At 47.3% G+C, this 19,557-nt stretch overlaps 1 protein-coding gene across 1 annotated transcript; it reads right to left on the bottom strand.

Moving 5' to 3' along the window:
- Positions 1-1,685: 1,685 nt before the first annotated feature.
- Positions 1,686-18,586, bottom strand: Itih4 (inter-alpha-trypsin inhibitor heavy chain 4). The gene is made up of 23 exons (XM_090321135.1): positions 18,466-18,586; positions 16,704-16,864; positions 14,588-14,692; positions 14,319-14,481; positions 14,126-14,236; positions 13,580-13,708; positions 12,903-13,019; positions 12,513-12,681; positions 12,307-12,432; positions 11,970-12,151; positions 11,704-11,889; positions 9,178-9,317; positions 8,783-8,934; positions 8,206-8,259; positions 8,006-8,056; positions 7,678-7,809; positions 6,853-6,930; positions 6,637-6,663; positions 6,445-6,555; positions 5,380-5,554; positions 2,538-2,692; positions 2,330-2,426; positions 1,686-1,901 (listed from the first exon to the last, which is right to left on the bottom strand). The coding sequence occupies exons 1-23, from the start codon at positions 18,553-18,555 to the stop codon at positions 1,832-1,834; spliced, it is 2,781 nt and encodes a 926-aa protein (XP_090177261.1). The 5' UTR covers positions 18,556-18,586; the 3' UTR covers positions 1,686-1,831.
- Positions 18,587-19,557: the final 971 nt, after the last annotated feature.

Genomic DNA, 19,557 nt, shown 5'->3' with positions numbered 1-19,557 from the left:
ATATACTGTATTTAGGGCCAGGAGTTTGGCCTAGTGGTAGAGTGCTTGCCTAGCATGCATGAAGCCCTGGGTTCAATTCCTCAGTACCACATACACAGAAAAATCCAGAAGTGGTGCTGTTGCTCAAGTGGTAGATCACTAGCCTTGAGCAGAAGTGCTCAAGGACAGTGCTCGGTCCCTGAGTTCAAGCCCCAGGACTGGAAAAAAAAAAAGAGAGATATATTGTATTTATAAACTCCTTTGTTAAATGGTAACATCTTTTAATAGCTACTTAAAGATAATAACAAAAAAACTTAAAAAATAAAATCAGGCCAAACAGGGGCACTAGTATACATGCCTGTGACAATAGCTACTCAGAAGGCTGAGACCTGGAGGATAGAAGTTTGAAGCCAGCCCCAGCATTAGAGTTTGTGAAAATCCACCTCCAATTAATCATTTAAATAGCAGACCAGAGGTGTGGGTCAAGTGGTGAACAAAAATCATGCACAAAAAAGCTGAGGGAGGGCCAGGAGTTTGGCCCAGTGGTTAAAGTGCTTGCCTAGCATGCATAAAGACCCGGGTTCGATTCCTCGGTACCACATATATAGAAAAAAGCCGGAAGTGGTGCTGAGGCTCAAGTGGTAGAGCTCTAGCCTTGAGAAAGTCCAAGGACAGTGCTCAGGCCCTGAGCTCAAGCCCAGGACTGGCAAAAAAAAAAAGCTGAGGGAGAGTGTGAGGCCTTAAGTTCAAGCCCAGGCATGAGCGCAAAATAAGCCTGAAGCTGGCAGAGAAATCTACCTAAGCCTGGCTGAAACATTCCATTGTTCTACATCCCCACCTCCCTAGATCTAATGGCTTTCTCATTAACCTCTGCCTCCTTACTCAGACCTCATTAAAAACCCAACTCCTGTTCCACCTGTTTACATAGTCTCCAAGCCAGTGGGAAGGCTGTGACTTTCCCTGCTGTATCTCAATAAACTGTCCTTGCCTGTGGAAGATCAAGTGTGGCCTGTTCTTTCCTTTCTCCTCTAGTGTCCAGAAAGAAAGAAAAGAGAGAAAAGAAGAAAGATCAAGAGAGAGAAAGGAAGAAAGAAAAATAGACAGCTAGAAAGAAAGAAAGAAAGAAAGAAAAAGAAAGGAAGGAAGAAGGGAAGGAGGGTGGGAGGGAGGGAGGAAGAAAGAGAGAGGTTAACCCAATTCACTCTTTGAGTCAAAACTGGTTTCTACCATTCAGGTGACAGTAAAGAAACCCCAGTCTCTGTTCTTGCTCCAGGCCCTGAACTGGTGGCTACATGGATTTTATACTCCTATTTTAAATGAATGGTTTAATCTCAGTTTTTCTATTTATAAAATACAGAAAGAAAGCTAAAAGTTCTCCATGGGCCTTCCTAGCCAAAGGGCTTGGGGGACTGACAGTAAAAAGTTCTAAAGTAGGGCCCAGAGTTTGGCCTAGTGGTTAAGTGTTTGCCTAGCATGCACGAAGACCCAGGTTCAATTCCTCGGTACCACATCCATAGAAAAAAGCCAGAAGTGGTGCTGAGGCTCAAGTGGTAGAGCTCTAGCCTTGAGAAAGCCCATGGATAGTGCTCAGGCTCTGAGTTCAAGCCCAGGACTGGCAAAAAAAAAAAAAGTTCTAAAGTTCCACAAGACTAAGTGTTCAGGGTGGGATCCAGTTTACTCATATAGAACCACAGACACACATTCCCTAGGCTCACACCACCTTTCTTTATTTAACACATGGGACAACTTCTCACCATCATGATCCAAGTCCCACCAGTGCCCTTTAGCCATAGGATGGAAGCTATCTGCCCTTCACAAGGTGTCATAGAGGGCACAGATGCTCCCATACCAACTACAGTTCCACCAACCAGCAGGAAATCTCTGTCCCTGGGGGCCCCTCTTGATAATCCAACTTGAGCGCTCTGGGATGGAGGAGAACAGACAGACAGATGGTCAGCAATACCTTACAGGTGGTGGGAAATTTGGGAGTATCATAGTCTCTCTAGAATTCCCTCTAGCATGGGCAAAGGAGGCCCAGTCACCACAGGGTTACCAAAGCGACCCATTGTCTGTGGTCTCCATGGTCTAGGGCTCTTAGTATTGGGAACAGCCAAGACTTCCCTACTCTCCCCAACCAATCCTAGTAATCTTATGGCTGTAGGGCTGAGCTGATTGTCCTTTGTGGGGTCATGGCAAGGTGGCTCAGATACATCTAAGCTATCAACCTTCCTCTGTGTGTAGTCCCTGAGCCAGGATAGAAAGAATGGGGTTCTTCAAGAGCCTAGCTGCCAGCCTCCCAGTTACCTCCCCACCCCCATTTGGGCTCAGGGGCTTGCTTGTAGTGAGTCACCTGGTAGCAGAGTAGTCTGTTCCTTGGACCCTCAGTGTCCTTCTGCTGTCATCTTCCGTTTCTGGTGGGCTCCAAAGTGGGTCTTTATAAAACTGGCCTGAGACATAAAGGGTCAGTCATCAAGAGCTAGACAGTATGTGAGGGACTAGCAGATGTGAGGGCACTGCCTGTTCCCAGGTAGTGTAGTGTTTTAGGGGAGGTGCAGTACCAAGGGTCCCGTTGATGTGGCTGGAGAAACGGTCAGTATCACGAAGAAGGAGCAGGAGCCCCTTCTCAGGGCCATCTACAGGCAATACACCAATGGTGGCTTTGTCCGGGCCACTGAGCAGCAAGAGGCCTCTCTTGTCCATGATCATCTTCAGGCTGTGGAGAAACCCAGCCCCTTGAGCAGGAAGGCAGAGAAATATGCATGGAGCCTCAAATGGTGACTCAGAATTGACTAGGGTGCCCCTCTTGTCTTGGAAGGCGTAATGTGGCCTTGGGCAGGAAGTTCCTTAAATCTGAGCTCAGCTTTCTCATTGGTAGAAAAGGACCAAAGTTAGCTTAATGACATCCAGTTTCCCTGGCACTGAGACAGGATAAATTGAGGAAAATGCCTGGTAAAAAGCAACTCATTAAAACAGAAGCAGTATCTTTGCTTCAAAGAAAGACAGCAGGATGTATTCCTTCCTGAGAGATGCATTTCTCACCCCAAGAATGAACTTTTTTTTTAAATTTTAAAAATTCTTTACATTACAGAATTAAACTGAAATGTATTAATATTCAACATAATTTTTGTGAGAAAAATGCTCCCCCAAAACTAAGCAACCTCCTACCCAAAATGTAGACAATAGGATGCTTTCTTTATCTCAAGGATACACGCCTGTTTTATGCCATGATACTTCCTACTTGGAAGAAATTCCTCAAATCCCCAAGAACTCAGAAAGTATAACACCAGGAGTAATTAGAGCAAAGATAAAACACCCATCTTTGCATAACTTAAAAGTCAGACTTCCTATATTTACCATATAAAATCCCTAACAGCATATATATGAGGCTGGAGATCTGAGGAAAAAATCCTTCAGCAAAAGGGCTTAAAGCTATGGCTGTGCTGGTAAAGTGCTTGCATAACAAATACAAGGCCATGAGTTCGAGCACAAATACCACCAATACAACAATTTGTGGGCTGGGATGGGAGGGAAAAACTGGGGGAAAGCATGGAAAGCGTTGACCATGTCTCCAACAAGAAATGTACTCATTACCTGACTTAGGAAATGGTACAACACCTTAAAAATGAAAATATATTTTTTTAAAAGTGGAGAGGAGGGAGGGTAAAGAGAGAGCCAGCTAGCTGATGCATTCTCTTTCCTTGCTTCCTGGCTATCATGATTGAGCTGTTCTGCTTCACTACATCTCCCTATCATGATGGAGTAAAAACTCTAAAACTGAGTCAAAATAAATCCTTCTTCCCTTAAGTTGTTTCTCTCAATATTTGGTCACAAAAATAAGGAAATGTGACGAACAGTTCCTCTCATATACCTACCCTGTATCTTCTGGTTTTATGTCATGGGCCACTTTCTTTTGATGATTAGTGTTTAACAATGTGTTTCATGGCTAAAGTCTCATTCTATATCTTCCTTTATTTACTTAAAATAATATTGAAATTCTTGTCCCTTTGTTTCTTTATGAATGTTAGGGTAAGCATGTAGAGTAAAACCTTGTTACCTTGAGGTTATTATTATTATTATTACTTGGTGCCAGTATTGGGGCTTGAGCTCAGGGCCCTTGGTGCTCTCTCTTAGCTTTTGCACTCAAGGCTGGCACTCTATCAGTTGAACCATATCTTTACTTCCAGATTTGGGGTAGTTAATTAGAGATGAGCTTTCTTCCTTGAGCTGGCTTTGAACAGTGATCCTTAGATCTTAGACTCCTGAGTAGCTACGGTTACAGGTGTGAGCCACTGCACTTTGGATTATTTCAAGTAGAACAGCTCCAAATTTATATTGTCCAGTGATTTAAATTTTATCTAAAAGAGGTAGCCTGACTTCTTTATGTGTATCACTACAATTGAATAGGAATGCTTGATTTTCTTTTCTTTTCTTTTTTTGCCCAGTCCTGTGGCTTAAACTCAGGGCCTGAGCACTGTCTTTGGGCTTTCTCAAGGCTAGTGCTCTACCACTTGAGCCACAGCACCACCTCTGGCTTTTTCTGTGTATGTGGTACCAAGGAATCAAACCCGGGTCTTTGTGCATGCTAGGCAAGCATTCTACCACTAGGCCAAACTCCTGGCCCTTGATTTTATTTTCTAGTATATGTTGCCAAGACATGGAACTTATATTTATCTTCGTGTATCTATCAGATAACAAAAAATACTTTGAAATTTTGTATGAAATTGAAAGGTTTTTCAGATGAAACCCCAATTTGCTGGGTATGCATTCATTTTTCATGTGGGAATGGGCCGAAATAAGCCTTGCTTTCTTTTAGTTGTTTCTCTCAAATATTTGACACAGGGACAAAACTGTGACTAACATGGTACCCTAAGGATAGCATTCACATCCCCATCCCAGAAGACAATGATCTTGTATTTGCATGATCATCATCAGGATCTCACAGGCATTGTTGGCCTCTGGGTGTCTGGGAAGTACAGTACCATCTGATAGCACATGTTCCCCCAAGACTTCCTCTCACTGAGTCTTCCAGCTCTCTGGCTCAGGGCTGGAATAAATAATTATCTGTAGTTATTAGTGAGGAAACGGAGGCTCTAGTGGACTGACTAAATGGCCTGTGCAGAGTCACACAGGATTTAGCTACATAGTGAGCTTCAAACCACACTATATTGTCTCTACATAGGAAAACGACCTGAGTTAAGTGTGAGAGAAAGTAGGTGCAAGGATGACTTCTGGGTGCCTCCAGAGCTACAGGGGCTCAGGGCTGCGCTCTGAATCTCTGTCCCTCTGGGAGCGAGGCCTGCTGCAGAAGACTTACACCTGGCCATTCCATTCCCAGGCCTGTGGCTACTGTCAGCACCCTGAAGGTCATCCATCCATCTGGGACCCCAACCTAAGACTTACCTGGGCAACGCTGAGTACACCGGCTCCTTCCACTTGTATTCAGAGTTTCTTCGGTTCCGAGTCACCACCACATGTGTAGGGGTTGCAAAAACCCGCAGCTCGGGGTTCTTGAAGATCATCTTAATCTGTGAGAATCCAGCCTTCTCCACTTCATACTGACCAGTAACCTCAAGCCCTGAAAAGGTCAGACTGAAGAGGTCAGTGACCTGTACGGGAATCCTTCCTGATTCCATGACCTTAGAATTGTTCTTCATTAACTAGTCTCCTGGGGAGAATCGCTCATTTCCTATAGCAGGCCTACCTCTTATGATCCTTTACTCATCTCTTGTCATATGGAGCTTCCAAGGGGCTTCAGAATCCTTGGTGATGATCACCCTTGATAAGACTTCTGAGAAGGAGGTCTTGTTTCAAGTTCATAAACTTTTGCCCAGTCCCTGACCCTGAACTAGCTGGATGGCCCTAGGTAAGATAGACATCTCTGCTTGGAGGAGCAGCCGGCCAAGTAGGTCTGAGTATGAAGCAGGAGACCTTGTAGTTCTGAGAGGAATGAGTTTGCTGTGGGTGGTACTTCTACTTGATGTCCCTGAGAAGTGTTCATCCTCAGGGTCTGCCTGCCACTTCAGCTGGACCAATGAGGCTCTTCCAGGACTAGAAAGTGGGATCTGACTGGCACACCCACTCTTCCCACTATACCCATCCTGCACACCACTTAGGGCCCATGGAAAGACTGGGGCTCTGTGTTCTGCAGCTCTGTTTCCTCCATCTAAAACACCTTCACTCTTTCCCTCTGCTTGGGTGCCAAGGCCCAGTCCTCCTGGATGGCTCCACGCAGATTCCCTGAGCCTCAGAAAGCTCTAGCCCCTTGCTCTGGGATCTGATGTTAATACACAAAGGTCATGTAGGATCTGCATGAGAAGTCCAGAGAGAGACCTGAGTGGCTGAGGGAATGTCATGTCTGGACACATGGCATGTGCACATGCAGTATGTACATCTCTGTGAGTAGATGGTAAATGGGTGTAAATGGTGTCTGGGTCTCTGTGGGTCAATGACTGGGGTACCTCTCACCTTGGTCTGAGAGCAGGTTCATGGGCCCTTGGGAGTGCTTGATGTCCACACAGAGCCGGTCCATTGTGGGCCCAGGCAGTGGCAGGATGATAGCAGGAGCCTGGAAGGGTGCTGGGATAGCAAGGGAGCAGGTAGGTAAAGAGTTCAAGGGGGGAATGATAGGGAGGGGTACTGAGAGGGTTAGCAACCTACCTTGAGATGGGTGCATTTGGGTGGTTTCTAAAAGAAGAAAGAAGGAAAGTCAATCTACATTCAGACAGCCCTTTACCGAGGATAGGAATATTGTAAAATGGAGTAGTAGGCAAGTGTGGCTAGGATGCTCTTTCATTGAAAGCCTTTGAATTCTCCCTTCCCTGAATCTTCCAGTTAGGACAAGAAGGTGCTCCAGGGGCTCTGGCCTGGGAGTACCTTTCATTTGTATTTGCCTGCCCTGTAGCACATCTTGATTGGGATCTGAGGGAGCCATCCGTGCAACTGTGGGGAGAGCTGCAGAAACATTTGGAAATAAAAAGGGAGAAGACAATCAAGGTGCAAGGCTATAAGCACATCTTTCAGGCACCCCTCCCTCCTGCTACCCAGAAAATTCTAGTACCCTCTACCTCTCCACTATCACATCTGAGTCTAGACTAAGAGGATAAGAAACTACATGGGAGCATGTTAGCTTTAGGAATGGGGAAAAGCCTGCCCTTCCTAGAATGGAATCCTAGCCAGTGTGAACAATAGGTATAAAGCAACCTAAAGACAGGTGAAAAAAAGCCAGGAGAACTCATACCCAAGGAGATAAAATGCAGAGGACAAGGCAAAGGGAAGCTGGTGGATAGCTGGCAAGGACAATCTCAGAAAATTCTGTGCTCCAACACTCTGGGACAGAAAGCTCTAGAAGAGAGATCCTGGGCCCCCACAGCTTGGGGGATCCTTTTCCTCTCCAGCACATGTTTTTTCTTTTTACCAGACCTGGGGCTTGAACTCTAGGCCTGGGCTCTGTCCCTGAGCTTCTTTTGCTCAATCTACTAATTGAGCCACAGTACCATTTCCCGCTTTTTCTGAGTAGTTTATTGGAGATAAGAGTCTCACAGATTTTCTTGGCTTTGAACCGTGATCACCAGATCCCAGCCTCCTGAATTACTAGGATAACAGGGGTGAGCTGCTGGTGCCCTGCATGCTTGGTGTTTTCTCTCACCCAACTCTATGGAGCAGGCACAGTGACCTTCATAGAGTCAGGAAGTAGCTTACAGAATCGCAAGTCCGGGATCATTTGTGGGGTGTAGTGAGGAGGAATGTGAGGAGGTCCACGCTGTCCATATGTCACAGAAAGATGATGAAGATGGCCTGAATCTCTGGAGAGTTGAGAGAAGCTAGGAATTCCTGGTTTGGAAAGATTGACACATAGTACTTCTCTCTGCAGTGGTGTCATGGGTCCTCACTGGGGTCAGAGATCCTGTGCCATCAGTGAGATATGGAGAAGGCAGGGGGCCCACTCCCACCCCACCACTTGGTAAGGCTTCCCCCAGCTGGGAGTCACTCACTGCTAGAACTCCCAGGACAGTGCTGCTCAAGTTACCTGGTCTATTGATTGTTCTTCTGACAGAGGAAGTATCTGCAGAACTGCCGCCTAATCAAAACACATTCAAGCTTCACTTCAGGCCTGTTACCAGTCAGGTTAGTCAGGCAAGGCATTTCCCCTCCACAAGGGCAGAATTTGTCTATAGCCAGAGCCATAGATCCGTGTACCATCTCTCCCCTACAACAACCCTCTGCTACCTGCTATTCTGGACATTAGGAGTCCCGTGGCAAAACGTCTGGATGGATTATCTCCTGGAAAGTCAATGAGAAATTGGGTTTATTCCTTAGACCTACCTTTCTGGGGTACCAACTGGAGGGGGACTATGGCCCTAGTCTCTAGGACAGATCCTGAGGGTCAGCCAGTATTTGAATGAGCAAGTACTAAAGTCATATTTGGTCAGACACACTGCTTCTAGGCAGTGGTAGGACAGGGTCCTTTGCTACACTAGGGACCCTACCAAGACTAGCCTTTGAGCACATTAGGTCTTATTACCTCCTGAGAAGACTCTTCTGTGTTTGTTGACTGGTTAGGGAAAGGGGAGGGGAGAGGGAAGAGAGAAAGAGAGCAGGGGAAAGGGAAGGAGGAGGAAGGGGAAAGGGAAGAGAGAAAAGGTAGCTACTGTCAAATTTGCTTCCCAACACCAAAACTACACAGGCACATGCAGTGAAGCTGGGGAGCCAGGAAACCTAGCGTGAGGCTCATGGGAATTTCGGGGAGGGACAGGACTATGGTCTTGGTCAGAAGGCAAGAGACTGAAGTCATCCTCACACTCACTGTTTTCCACAGGCTTCTCAGCAACAGACTCTTCTTGGCCTTCAGGCTTGGTGACCACCATAGATGTGAGAGGAGTGACAAAGTGGTACTTGAGTGACAGGTTCTGAGCTTCAGTCTTGAGGGCCTGTGATTCGTTATCTGGTGCTGAAACCCTGCAGGTGGAGGACATCAAAGCTCAGGAGATCCTTGGGTGCTGGGACAATCTCCTTCCAGTGGTCCCTTCTAGGGGAGTCCTATTGGGAGGATGTGAAGCTGACATAATATCTCTTCTCACATCAGGAGAATCCCATGCCAGCTATGCCTGCTTCACCAGAAAAGGGGTTGGGAGAACACTGATACTGAACACTGATACTGGGTACAGTCTACCCCAGTGGTCTGTAGTCAAGGCCACTCACATCTGCTGTAGCTTCTGCTGGATGGTCAGGTATGCCCAAAGTCTCTCCATGAAGTTGTGGTAGATGTACTTGGGGCTCCGGAACTCCTCCTCCTGCTGGGCCACTCTGGACTCTGTTTGGAAGGTGATGTTCTGCATGTGCTGGAAAAAAGAGACCCAGCCATGGCAGAAGCAGTAAGAGCCTGGGCGCCACACTTTCTTGCAAGCACTCTGAGCCCTGATTGGAGGTGGGCCCATCAGTGCATTGACCCACTTTCAAGGGCTGCTGTATGGAACTCTGAAGCTGAGCTATAAAACCTGGAAAAGGTTTGAGAAGTTGGAACATTGTCACAACAGTACTCTCAACACTGGGAGCTGGTCATGGAAGGGTTAAAACAGACAGCTTTGGAGTGGGAGTGGGTTAAGAGACTAAAATACCACCCCATCCCCTTCCTTAGTGCTGGAAAGGCTGAGAGTTGGACCTTGGAGGCTAGACAAAGAGCTGAGGGCATGACCTGAAAGGCTAGATACAGTGAAATACGTGTCTGGACTTTTGCCTGGAGTTACAGTCTCCTTTCTCCAAACCATAGAGGAACCAATGTTTCTCACAAACTGTTTTGGCTCTGATTGTAATATTAGTCTAGATGTTTTATTTTTTGCATGTATCCACGGTAACCTTCCCAGTGTAAACTCAAATAAACATCTTTGCTTATGGGAACTCAGGACCACTATCTTTTCTATCTCCATGCTTTTCTAATTTCTTCATCTCTGGTATCCTTGTGTGTTGCCTCAGGTTGCGGTTAGCAACAGGCTGCAACAGACAGCATTTCCTTTGAATAGAGTTGGGACATAAAAGGGGTGTAGGGGTAGTTTTCAGTTGTAGTCTCTAAGGACAGGGAGATGGAGAGAAAGGGTAGTAGCAACTGTCCAGGAGCAGCAAGGTAGGTGTACAGTCAAAAGTTCAGGGTTAGTTAACTCTGTAGGGGAAAAGGAAATAAGGATAGCATCTGAATCCCAAGCTAGCAACAGGAAGGCCTTGCAAATTCAGTGAGGAGCAGAAAGGAACCCAGAATACAGTGTTCCCTCCTCTAAACATGGAAAGGACCAGGAAGGAAAGAGCCTTTCCGGGAAAGTCAGTGGCAGAATTGAGATCAAAATGTATGGCTTTACATTTGGGCTTCATCTGTTCCAACAAACTGTCCCTGAACAAAATGGCCCCTGTGCTGAGGCTGTACACTGTGGAACAATGACAGAAAAGCATGTGTCCAGACTCTAGTAGACTAGCTACTTTCTTCTGTGAGAAGTGCACGGAGTTATGGTCTCAAGCTGGCTCAGGTAGCAGTTTGGGAAATAGGGGGTGAGGGCAAAAGAGTCCAGCCCTCTTTCACCGAGGTCTCCCCAGAATCCAAGAGGATCTTTACACTGTGGCTCATATCCTGCCTGCCCTGATGGAACTGGCTCCTCTGTTTCTCATCCAGAGCTTTGGCACATACAGATTACCTGCACAAAGTTCCCTATCCACATGTACAAGTACATATTTGCTGTTTTTCCTTAAATGATCTTTGAACAAACATTGTTGTACTTGGCTTTATCTTGTATAATAATATCTTAAAAAAACATAAGGTCTGAGGCAGTACCACTGAAGTAACTACTAAAACCTTAGGGTCTATGTTTTGGCACATACAGGTTAACACCACCAAGTGATATATATGGAGGTTTAGGCGTGGCTGGATACTGGTTCCATGGTGACTTTATGAAGTGAGTTATTCTCAGGAAGTTAAAGTGACTTCCTCATTTGTCACCTCCCAGAGGTGGCAGTGATAACTTTGATGCCAAGTAAGCTGGCCTCACAGTCTGCATGAATAGTCACCATACTTGGCTGTGTGTCCTAAGAACAGGCATAGGCCTCCTTGCCCACTGTCATTCTCCCTAGACACACTGCCCTCCTGCTACATAAGTCTAGAATGCCTCTCCTTCCCATCTAGGCTTTGCCTGCTTCCTACTTATTCATCACTCTTAGCGAGGCTCCATTTACAAGAAGCCCATTTGGATCCCAGCCAGCCTAGAATTCCCTGTGCTGCTTCCCAGGGACCCTGGATTTGTCAGAACCAGCCAAGCCTGTAACTCCATGTGTACATAACCTGTCTCTCTCAGAAATTCCCAGGACCTAAAGAAGGATCTGATTCAGGGCAGGTGTTCTGTGTCTCTGTGACATGATAGGGATGTCCTAGGAGGAGGCAGAACAGGCTGAACTGCTTACAGTACAGAAGTAGAGACAGTTGAACAAGGATAGGGTACTACAAGGTGAGCTGGGCTCCCGATGTGGATGTAGTGAGGCCCAGCATATGTTGTCTCTCCTGCCTGGAGCGCAGTCTGGTCATCTGTGAAATGGGAATTGGCCCTGAAGACCCAGGGTACTTTGAGTCTCGCTCTAGGTCAGACAGCTAGTGCTTGGCAGGGCTGGGACTTGAACCTAGGCACTCTAACTGCAAAGGAGGAGGTAGTTACAAACCTGTTCTCCACTTTAGTATGGTTTAGCCACACTCACCGTCTGCCCACTGACTTTGGCTGAGAGTACATCAAGAGTCTGGTCCCGGAGCTTCCCAGCTACCACCAGCTCTGAGCCCCTGAAGAAGAGTTGGAAGTTTTCCTTTGTGATAGCTTCCACAGCATTGCTTGGATACTCAAAGGCCACGGCTGACAGCAGTGGGCTGGACACTTCCTGGTAGAAGTCCTACAGAATGGCAAGGGCATGGGTCACAAAACCAGTCTGGATCTATTTAGCTCCACAGCCCATGTGGAGTACACAGGCACCTGGAGCTGTAGGGCAGAGTCTGAATCCTCATAGATGCGTCGTGCCAGACCATTGTTTTCCAGCGCCATCTTCTCCAGGAAGGGGTAGCTGACATCAAATCCGAAGCCCAGGCAGAAGAGGCTGTACTGGCCTCCTATGGCTTCCTGTACATTCTTCTGGATCTTGGTGGGATTTGTCTCCCCTGAACTCATGAGTTTGAACGAGAAAAAAATAACTTTGTTCAATCAATGGGTATTTCTGTAGCCCTACAGCCTAAAGAGGTCTCAGCAACTCCCCTCCTTGCTCCAGGCCCTATATCAAGCCAGGGTGACCTGTAGTAATTGCAATGTTCCTCACCCACAGTGGGGTCACCATCAGTGAGCAGAATGATGATGGAGATGCTCCTTGTAGGCAACAGATCAGCCCTTTTGCTGCTGTCCAGAAGCGCCGTGGCTATCAGCATGGCAGCATTGATGTTGGTTCCTGAAGGGTATACACTTGAAGTAGCTCTTAGCTGAGGGTCCCAGAAGCTCCCCAACCTTTGGGGCTGCAGAGGCACCCACCTCCCTGGGCCTGGATTTGGGCTGCATAGCTCGTGGCCTTATTCACATTCTCAGCTGAGGCTGGCACCAGCGATGATTTCCACTGGGTTGCCTTTGTACTGAAGGCAATGAGGTTGAACTGATCTTCAGGGTTGAGGTCATTCAGAATCTGGATTAGGGCTTCCCGAGTCTGATCAGGGAGAAAGGAGAAAAGGAGGTTCAGAGGGACTTCCTGAGGTTCATAAGGCATCCTGGACAGAGGTCTTAGTAGGGACATGTATATATTTTGTGGACAGAGGTCAGAAGCCCCCTCCCAACTCCCCACCTCCAGGAAGATGGGCCAGACAGACAACAGATGGTAGCATAAGGGAATATGAGTTTTCAAGGGCAACCCCAGCCCTTGGGACCCACCTGCTGGATTTTCCGGCCACTCATGGAGCCACTTTTATCAATGACAAAGATTACATTCTTGGGCATTGCGGGCAAGTCCTCGGGGGCAAAGTAGTGTACGAAGTAGCCATTCTCGATCTGTGACCACAGTGAGACCACACTCAGGTGATCAGAGATGCAGACTTGCCCTACTTTGGAAGCCACACTCTTCATCTCAAATCTTATTATGAGTTTCTGTGTTCCATGCCCTCTTTTCTATACCACTGCTAACAACACACTGCTCATATCCCAATGTCTCCTTTGCCATCTTTCTTGGCTCAGCCTTTCTCTAGCAGAAGCCTTATCTTCTCCCCTGTGGACACTAGAACTCCCTCCCCAACTTCACCTCCTATTTGATTCAGCACTAGACTCAGCTATACTAAAAGGTTCAGGCATAATAAGCCGAACAGCCATCCAACAGAGGAAAGACTTGGGGAAAGAAAAAAAATGGAGCAAAAGGAAGCATAATGATATCAGAAACTCGTGAACTTTTTCTACTCTGAAAAGACAGTGTTTCAGGGATGAAAACACAGATGAATTGTCATTCTGTGCATACTAAGGAGGGCCTATCATATTTTTCTTCTAAACATTCAAGCTCAGGAGACTTGTCATGGCAGACAGATCTCTAGGTTGCTTGTTCTTATCTGAAGTATACCCACCTGAATGGAGCCTCCAGAAAGAGACCGGTTCACATCGTAGCGGATGATCAAGCTGCCATCCAGGATTGTGTCCTCTTGACCTGGAAACTTCTGCTGCTGGGACAGTGTTGGCTTAAACCGGATGTGAGCCTAGAGAAACAAACTGGGCTGAAGTGGGGAGCAGGCCATGCCAACAACATCTGCCGTCTCTATAGGCACACTAGGAATCAGGATTCCAGCTCCAGCTGTGGGGCAGTATTCCAGGGGACTTTCAAGCTGACCTGCTTTCATATGGTGTAGTGTGGCATGTGTGTTCCTGTTTATGGAGCTGGAAGAGGCCAGACTCAGGATGACTGAAATCTAGCTATATCCTTCTTTGCCTGGCTGCAGAACTTGGCAAGTGGTCTACGTTTCAAGTCTATCTAGCACAGATCTCAGTTTGCACAAAGGTCTCTAGGCCTTGTTCTCCCTAACTCTCCAGTGGTGGCATGGAAAGGAGATCTCTCAAAAGCTCCTCCCATTGTCCCAATTGCCAATTACAGACCAGTCCCAGAGTACCCTTCCCACCTTGGTCTCATTCTGGGAGGTGACCAGGGCATCTTCCAGCTCATTGGTAATGAAGGTGCTCTCTGTCTCCAGGAAGCTGATTCCCTGGGGCTCAAAGATGTGAATGTCCATCTGGAAGCAAGATAGGGGTCAAAGGCAGCCAAGAGCCTGAGCTGAACTTATGAGAGGCCAAGCAGCAAGGAGAACCAGGTACCTGCAGGTGCTTGACCAGCTGCTGGGGCTGCACTTTTAGCAGTAACTCATATGCCCCCAGGTGCCGACTGAGCAGCTCTTCATACATCAGCTCAAAGGTGACCTTGGCAGAAGGAGCCACGTTGACTGACACCTGGAACTGCTCCATCTTTCTCTCATTAGCCCTGGGGGAGAAAGACATCAGGCCTGCCCCTCCAGGCCGGGTGGTGGAGTGGACCAAAGGAAATAACCAAGAGGTCTCTCTCTATAGCCCCCTCCCGATCAGCTCACTTGACAAGGCCTGCGCTCTCTCCCCGCCTCACTGCAGCGCTGTATTGTTCCTGGGCTTCGGCCTTCTCCTTGACATCTCCTGGGTAGGTCACACCGTCAATGATCCTGAAGACATGGAGTAAGAGCTGTTGAGAGCCTGAGGGAAAAGGATTCTCTAGGACTTGGTGTGCTTTAAAAAATACTTTTGTGGCCGGGAGCGTAACCTAGTGGTAGAGTGCTCACCTAGCATGCACAAAGCCCTGAGTGTGTGTGTGTGTGTGTGTGTGTGTGTGTGTGTGTGTGTGTGTGTGTGTGTATGTATATGCATATATGTGTGTGTGTGTGTGTGTGTGTGTGTTTGCTGTTGTTGTTGGCAGGATTGGGTTTTGTATTTAGGGCCTCACACTTGTTAGAGCTCTACCACTGGCCTTAGTTTTTTGTTTGTTTTTTACAGACAGTTTTTTGTTTGTTTTGTTTTTGCCTGGGCTAGCCTCAAGCCATAATTCTTCTACCTATACCTTCTACATAGCTGGTATTACAGGCATGAACCATCATGTTCAGGTTGGTGAATGAGACAGGGTCTTAACTAGTTTGCCAGTCTCCCAAAGGCATATCTGAGCCTACTGCCATTTATTATGTAGGTACTATGTAGGAGTATTACATAGGAGGATTTGTGTAGAGTGTTGGGTGGGGCAGATATAATTAGTCCTCATGAGTTTCATTGAAGGGACAGCAGGAAGGTAGCCCAGGAGACAGGGCTGTCTTTAGCTAGCCCTTTCTTCACCCTTGCAGCCTGGCTCCTTATTCCAATGTGCCTCATGGGTGGTTCTCAGAGGCAGTCAGTGGACAATCACCAGTAGGAGTTTTCTGAACCACATCTCATCCAGCCCTTTATGCAGCCTCCACTCTGAGACTCTGAAAGAAGAGAGACCCAGGACTGAGGCTGCTAAATGATCCTGTTCCCCAAAGCACTCTCCTTCCCTCCTGCCCAGGGCAGGTCCTTTACACAGAGCTTGGCATCGCTGACAAGAGGAATGGAGCAACTAGACAAGACTCCAAGGTATGGAACTGCTTCTAGTAGGCATAATTTGGGTTGAGAAAGAAAGTCCAGACCATTACTCTGGAAGGAAACTACTCTAAGAGGTCTCGTGTGGTGAACAGGAGCACACCAGGTAAATGGATGCCTGCTCTACCTGGCTCTAGTGTGAAGGGTAGCAGCATATGGTATAAGGAGCAGCTCCTCCACCACCTCCCTAGTCTAATGTAACTCAGGGCCAGGAAGAGGCTGTGACGCAAATAGTCTGACTCTTTCTCCCAGATACAGTTGTCTCTTCAGATGTCCTGCGGGGCTACTGGCCAGGTCAGGGTGCAGAGAACCTTGCCCTTGTGTCCCTACCTCATAGAGAAGCAAAGTGTGGGGGCAAAGAGGCAGTGCCAGGCCTGGACTATCAGCAGAGGCAGTGGCCTTGGCTCCTAATGGAGGCTGGCAGGTACCAGCCCAGACTTGGGACTAGGAAAATAGAAGCTAGTGGAGGTATGGCAGGGATGATAGGAAGAAAGGGAGAAGTCAACTATAGGGACCCCAACCCCCAACAAAGTTCTCCAGAGACACTCCCTCTCTGTCAAAAGACAGAGGCCAAGGACAGGCTGCTGTGTTCAGCAAATATTGCAAAATTCTGTGTGTGGGGGTGGGGCACATCAGAGGACTAAATAAGGACTGGTACCACCTTCCAGAAGCATCCTAGGCATCTCCTAAAGTCACAGAGCAGACATGCTGTCCTTCCCTGAGGCAGCTCTCCACTATGGGTTCATAAGTCCTATTTTCCAATCTGAGATGATTTCCTTTTGGATCCTGTCTGTCTTTGCATTGGTAAATCCCAACGTTGTGCTTCTTTAAGGCAAAGACATACAGTGCCATGACACTCTGCCTGCTATCTGGTAGCACTTAGTGAAAGCCTGGATAGCAGGCGAGATGGAGACATCTCTGAGCTCCTTGGTAGCATTCCTGTTTCTACGAGGCTGACAGGTGGAACCCGGTGTCCTGTATGCCTGCCTTCTAAAAGAGAGTTTCAAGGGTCCCAGGGGACATGGAGTTGTGGGATGATGCGGGATGAGGAGGGGCTAGAAAGGCACTTACATGGAGAAATTGGTGATGAAGGCTTTCTTGGGCAGTTCCATCTGGAAGGTGGCCTCCCGCACGGTATCGGCTCTGTTGACCACTCGGCTGGTGATAACAGTATGGGCAAAGCGGGATGAAACCTTGGAGTCCACTGTAAGGCTATAGATGTCAATGTCATTCTGGACCAGCAAAGGGGAAGATGGTTAGATAGTTTCAATGCCACCCCAGCTCTTCAAGAGTGGGCCATGATGGTAGCCTTAAGCTGAAGAGCTCAGGGATGCTGTCTCAGACCTTCTCTAATCTCTTGACTAGGCTTCAGGCTGCACCCAGAGAAGCATTTTCCATGTGAGCATTCATCTGATATTAGAGGCAGCTTTGTGCTTCATTTTCCCATCCTATAGCAAACAAGGAAAGGGCTACATCTATCTCAATCTATGGGGGCCTTCAGTGCCCCATGGGGAACAGCTAGTACATATGTATGGGGGAGCCCAAGTCCAAGTATGGAAGGAGAATCATGCTTTTCCTTTCAGATGAGAAAGGTGGCTCAGATGAGATGCTGGTGGCTCATGCCTGTAATCCTAGCTACTTAGGAGGCTGAGATATGAGGATCACACTTCAAAGCCAACCTGGGAATGATAGTCCATGAGATTGTTATCTCCAATTAACCACCAGAAAACCAGAAGTGATGCTGTGGCTCAAAGTGGTGGAGAGTTAGCCTTGAGTTGAAGAGCTTAGGGACAACGCCCAGGCCCCATGACTGACTAAAAAAAAAGGGGTGAGGGCTTGGTGGGGTCAGGAGCTTGGGTCTAGGCTGAGTTCTGCCCAGTGAAAGGGCAGTAAAGTAGGTTCTTTGATTTCTGGTGACTTTGATCTCCATGAAGAAGGGGGAAAATATTCCCACTAGTCATCTCTGAAGAGGGGCTCATGCCCATTTTTCCTACCCTCCCCACAAGGCACTTCTTTCTCTACAAAGATGTTCTTTGCCCCAGAGGTATACAATCTGCTGGGAAAGGCCACAGATGACATGCGCATACAATCTGCTTATAATGTGCCAGGCTTGTGTCTACACTAACTCTGGCTGCCAGCATACTAAGTTCAGCACAGAGCATCCCAGTGACTTTTAAGTTTAGCTTTGGGCCATATACTGCATAAAACACGAAGCTCTTATTTAGTACCTTATGTTTAAATTTCATAAATTTCCATTGTTACCCCTTCTGGGGGGGGGCGGGTATTGGTACTGGGGCTTAAACTCAAGGTGTTTAAGTTTTTCACTTAAGACTGACATTCTACCACTTGAGCCACAGCTCCATTTGATTCCTTGGTGGTTATCTGGAGATAAGAGTCTTATGGACTTTTCTTCCCTTACTGATTTTAAACCTAGATCATCAGGTCTCAGCCCCCTGAATAGCTAGGTTTTCAATTTTTTTACAGATGAGGAAATGGAATTATAGAAACCATAGACAATTTTCTGGAAGTCATTCAGCCAGGGAGCACAAGAGCTGGATTCATTAAGCCACATTATTATCTAGTCCATTCCATTGCTAGCCTCAAAGAGCAAGTGGCTAAGTACATGACCCATTCTAGTAAATGGGGGAATACTTACCTATAAGGCCCTCAGGATGTCTGGTGGACAGTCAGCATCATTTCTTTATATACACTGACCTGCACACACTATTAAAACACTTTCATACCCAGAGGCTCCCTCCAACTTCCCAGACACCCGTTCTCATATCACACATATGCACAGGGGCTCACACCAGCATCCAGGGGTACCTGATACCTTTTGTGCTGTAGCAATATGGAGTACAGACAGCAGTAAAGGAAAGACCAGCACAATGCTGCAGCTGTGGACAGCAGCTGGGATCTTCATTCTGGTTGTGGTGTCTGCCAGGCAGCTTCTGAACCTGAGAGCAAGTGGGGAATGAATTAATAACTTGCATGTTGCCTCACCCCTGTGGGGGAAGGTTCTGGGAAATTGAGATCTCTAAGCCAAAAACTCCAGGTGCCTCAGGCAGATGACCAATGTTCAGTGAACTCTGATTGGGGGTCAGGCACATACTCTGAAGAAATGCAAGTTCTGGCTAGAGTTGGGTACTAGTATCCCTTCTGAAAGGTGTCATGGTTCCTCATACCAGTCACCCCAGGGGGGCTGGGTGTACATACCAGTGAAGAGGCTCTTGAAGCCCAGGTTAGGGATAAAGAAGGTTGACCAGGAAGACAAGGTCTAGAGGATACTCCAGAGAGACTTCTGGGGAGAAAGGGGGGGCTAGGGGTGACGTTGGTAGCCTAGGTGAATTTGGATGGCAAGGCAGGTAGTGGGCTGAGGAATCAAGTACCCTTTGGAAGTATCTGAGGGAAGCCAGGAAGAATGGATATGCCTTAGTTCTGAGTGAGAGTTGGGCCCAAGAACCCCCTCTTTGCTCTCTTAGGTCCTGGGCTGCTGTTTGGGCCCCATTCATCTAGCAGGGGTCTAGGTTCAACTCCAGTAGGGCCCCAAAAAGGCATGTAATTAGTCACAAGTTATGAACAAGTTATGAACATAGACAAGCTATGACCAGAGTGTCACATGAGGAGTCTACTCATAGAAAGTAAGGAACAAAGGAGTAACCTAGCTATTCAGAGCAAGTAAAGAGAGTCCAGGGTGGAGTAATGGGTTCAGTGAGGTGGCTGAGAGAGCATTATGAGTGGTCTGATGCTACCATACCAAGCTTGTGGGGTTGCTGCTGTTCAAAGGTGAGATTCCTACTAGCTTTTCTCATTTTACCCTTAATACAGTTGAAGTGTTTTTTGGTTTTGTTTTTTCTTTTTGTATGTATGTGTGCCAGTCCTGGGGTTTGAACTCAGGTACTGTCCTAAAGCTTTTATTTATTTA

The sequence above is a fragment of the Megascapheus bottae genome, chromosome 2 (assembly GCF_031878675.1).
Source record: "Megascapheus bottae isolate mThoBot1 chromosome 2, mThoBot2.hap1, whole genome shotgun sequence".
Taxonomy (NCBI): Eukaryota; Metazoa; Chordata; class Mammalia; order Rodentia; family Geomyidae; genus Megascapheus; species Megascapheus bottae.
This window is presented reverse-complemented; position numbering and strand designations above follow the sequence as displayed.

Bases quoted from the DNA above. Each gene is read 5' to 3' on its own strand.
- Itih4 (XM_090321135.1), bottom strand. From the start codon at position 18,555: ATGAAGATCCCAGCTGCTGTCCACAGCTGCAGCATTGTGCTGGTCTTT. The intron at 14,693-16,703 runs GTAAGTGCCTTT...CCATGTCTTCAG, and splicing joins TTCATCACCAATTTCTCCAT to GATCATTGACGGTGTGACCT. The intron at 1,902-2,329 runs GTGACTCACTAC...CCTCCATCCCAG, and splicing joins ACAGACTACTCTGCTACCAG to AGCGCTCAAGTTGGATTATC.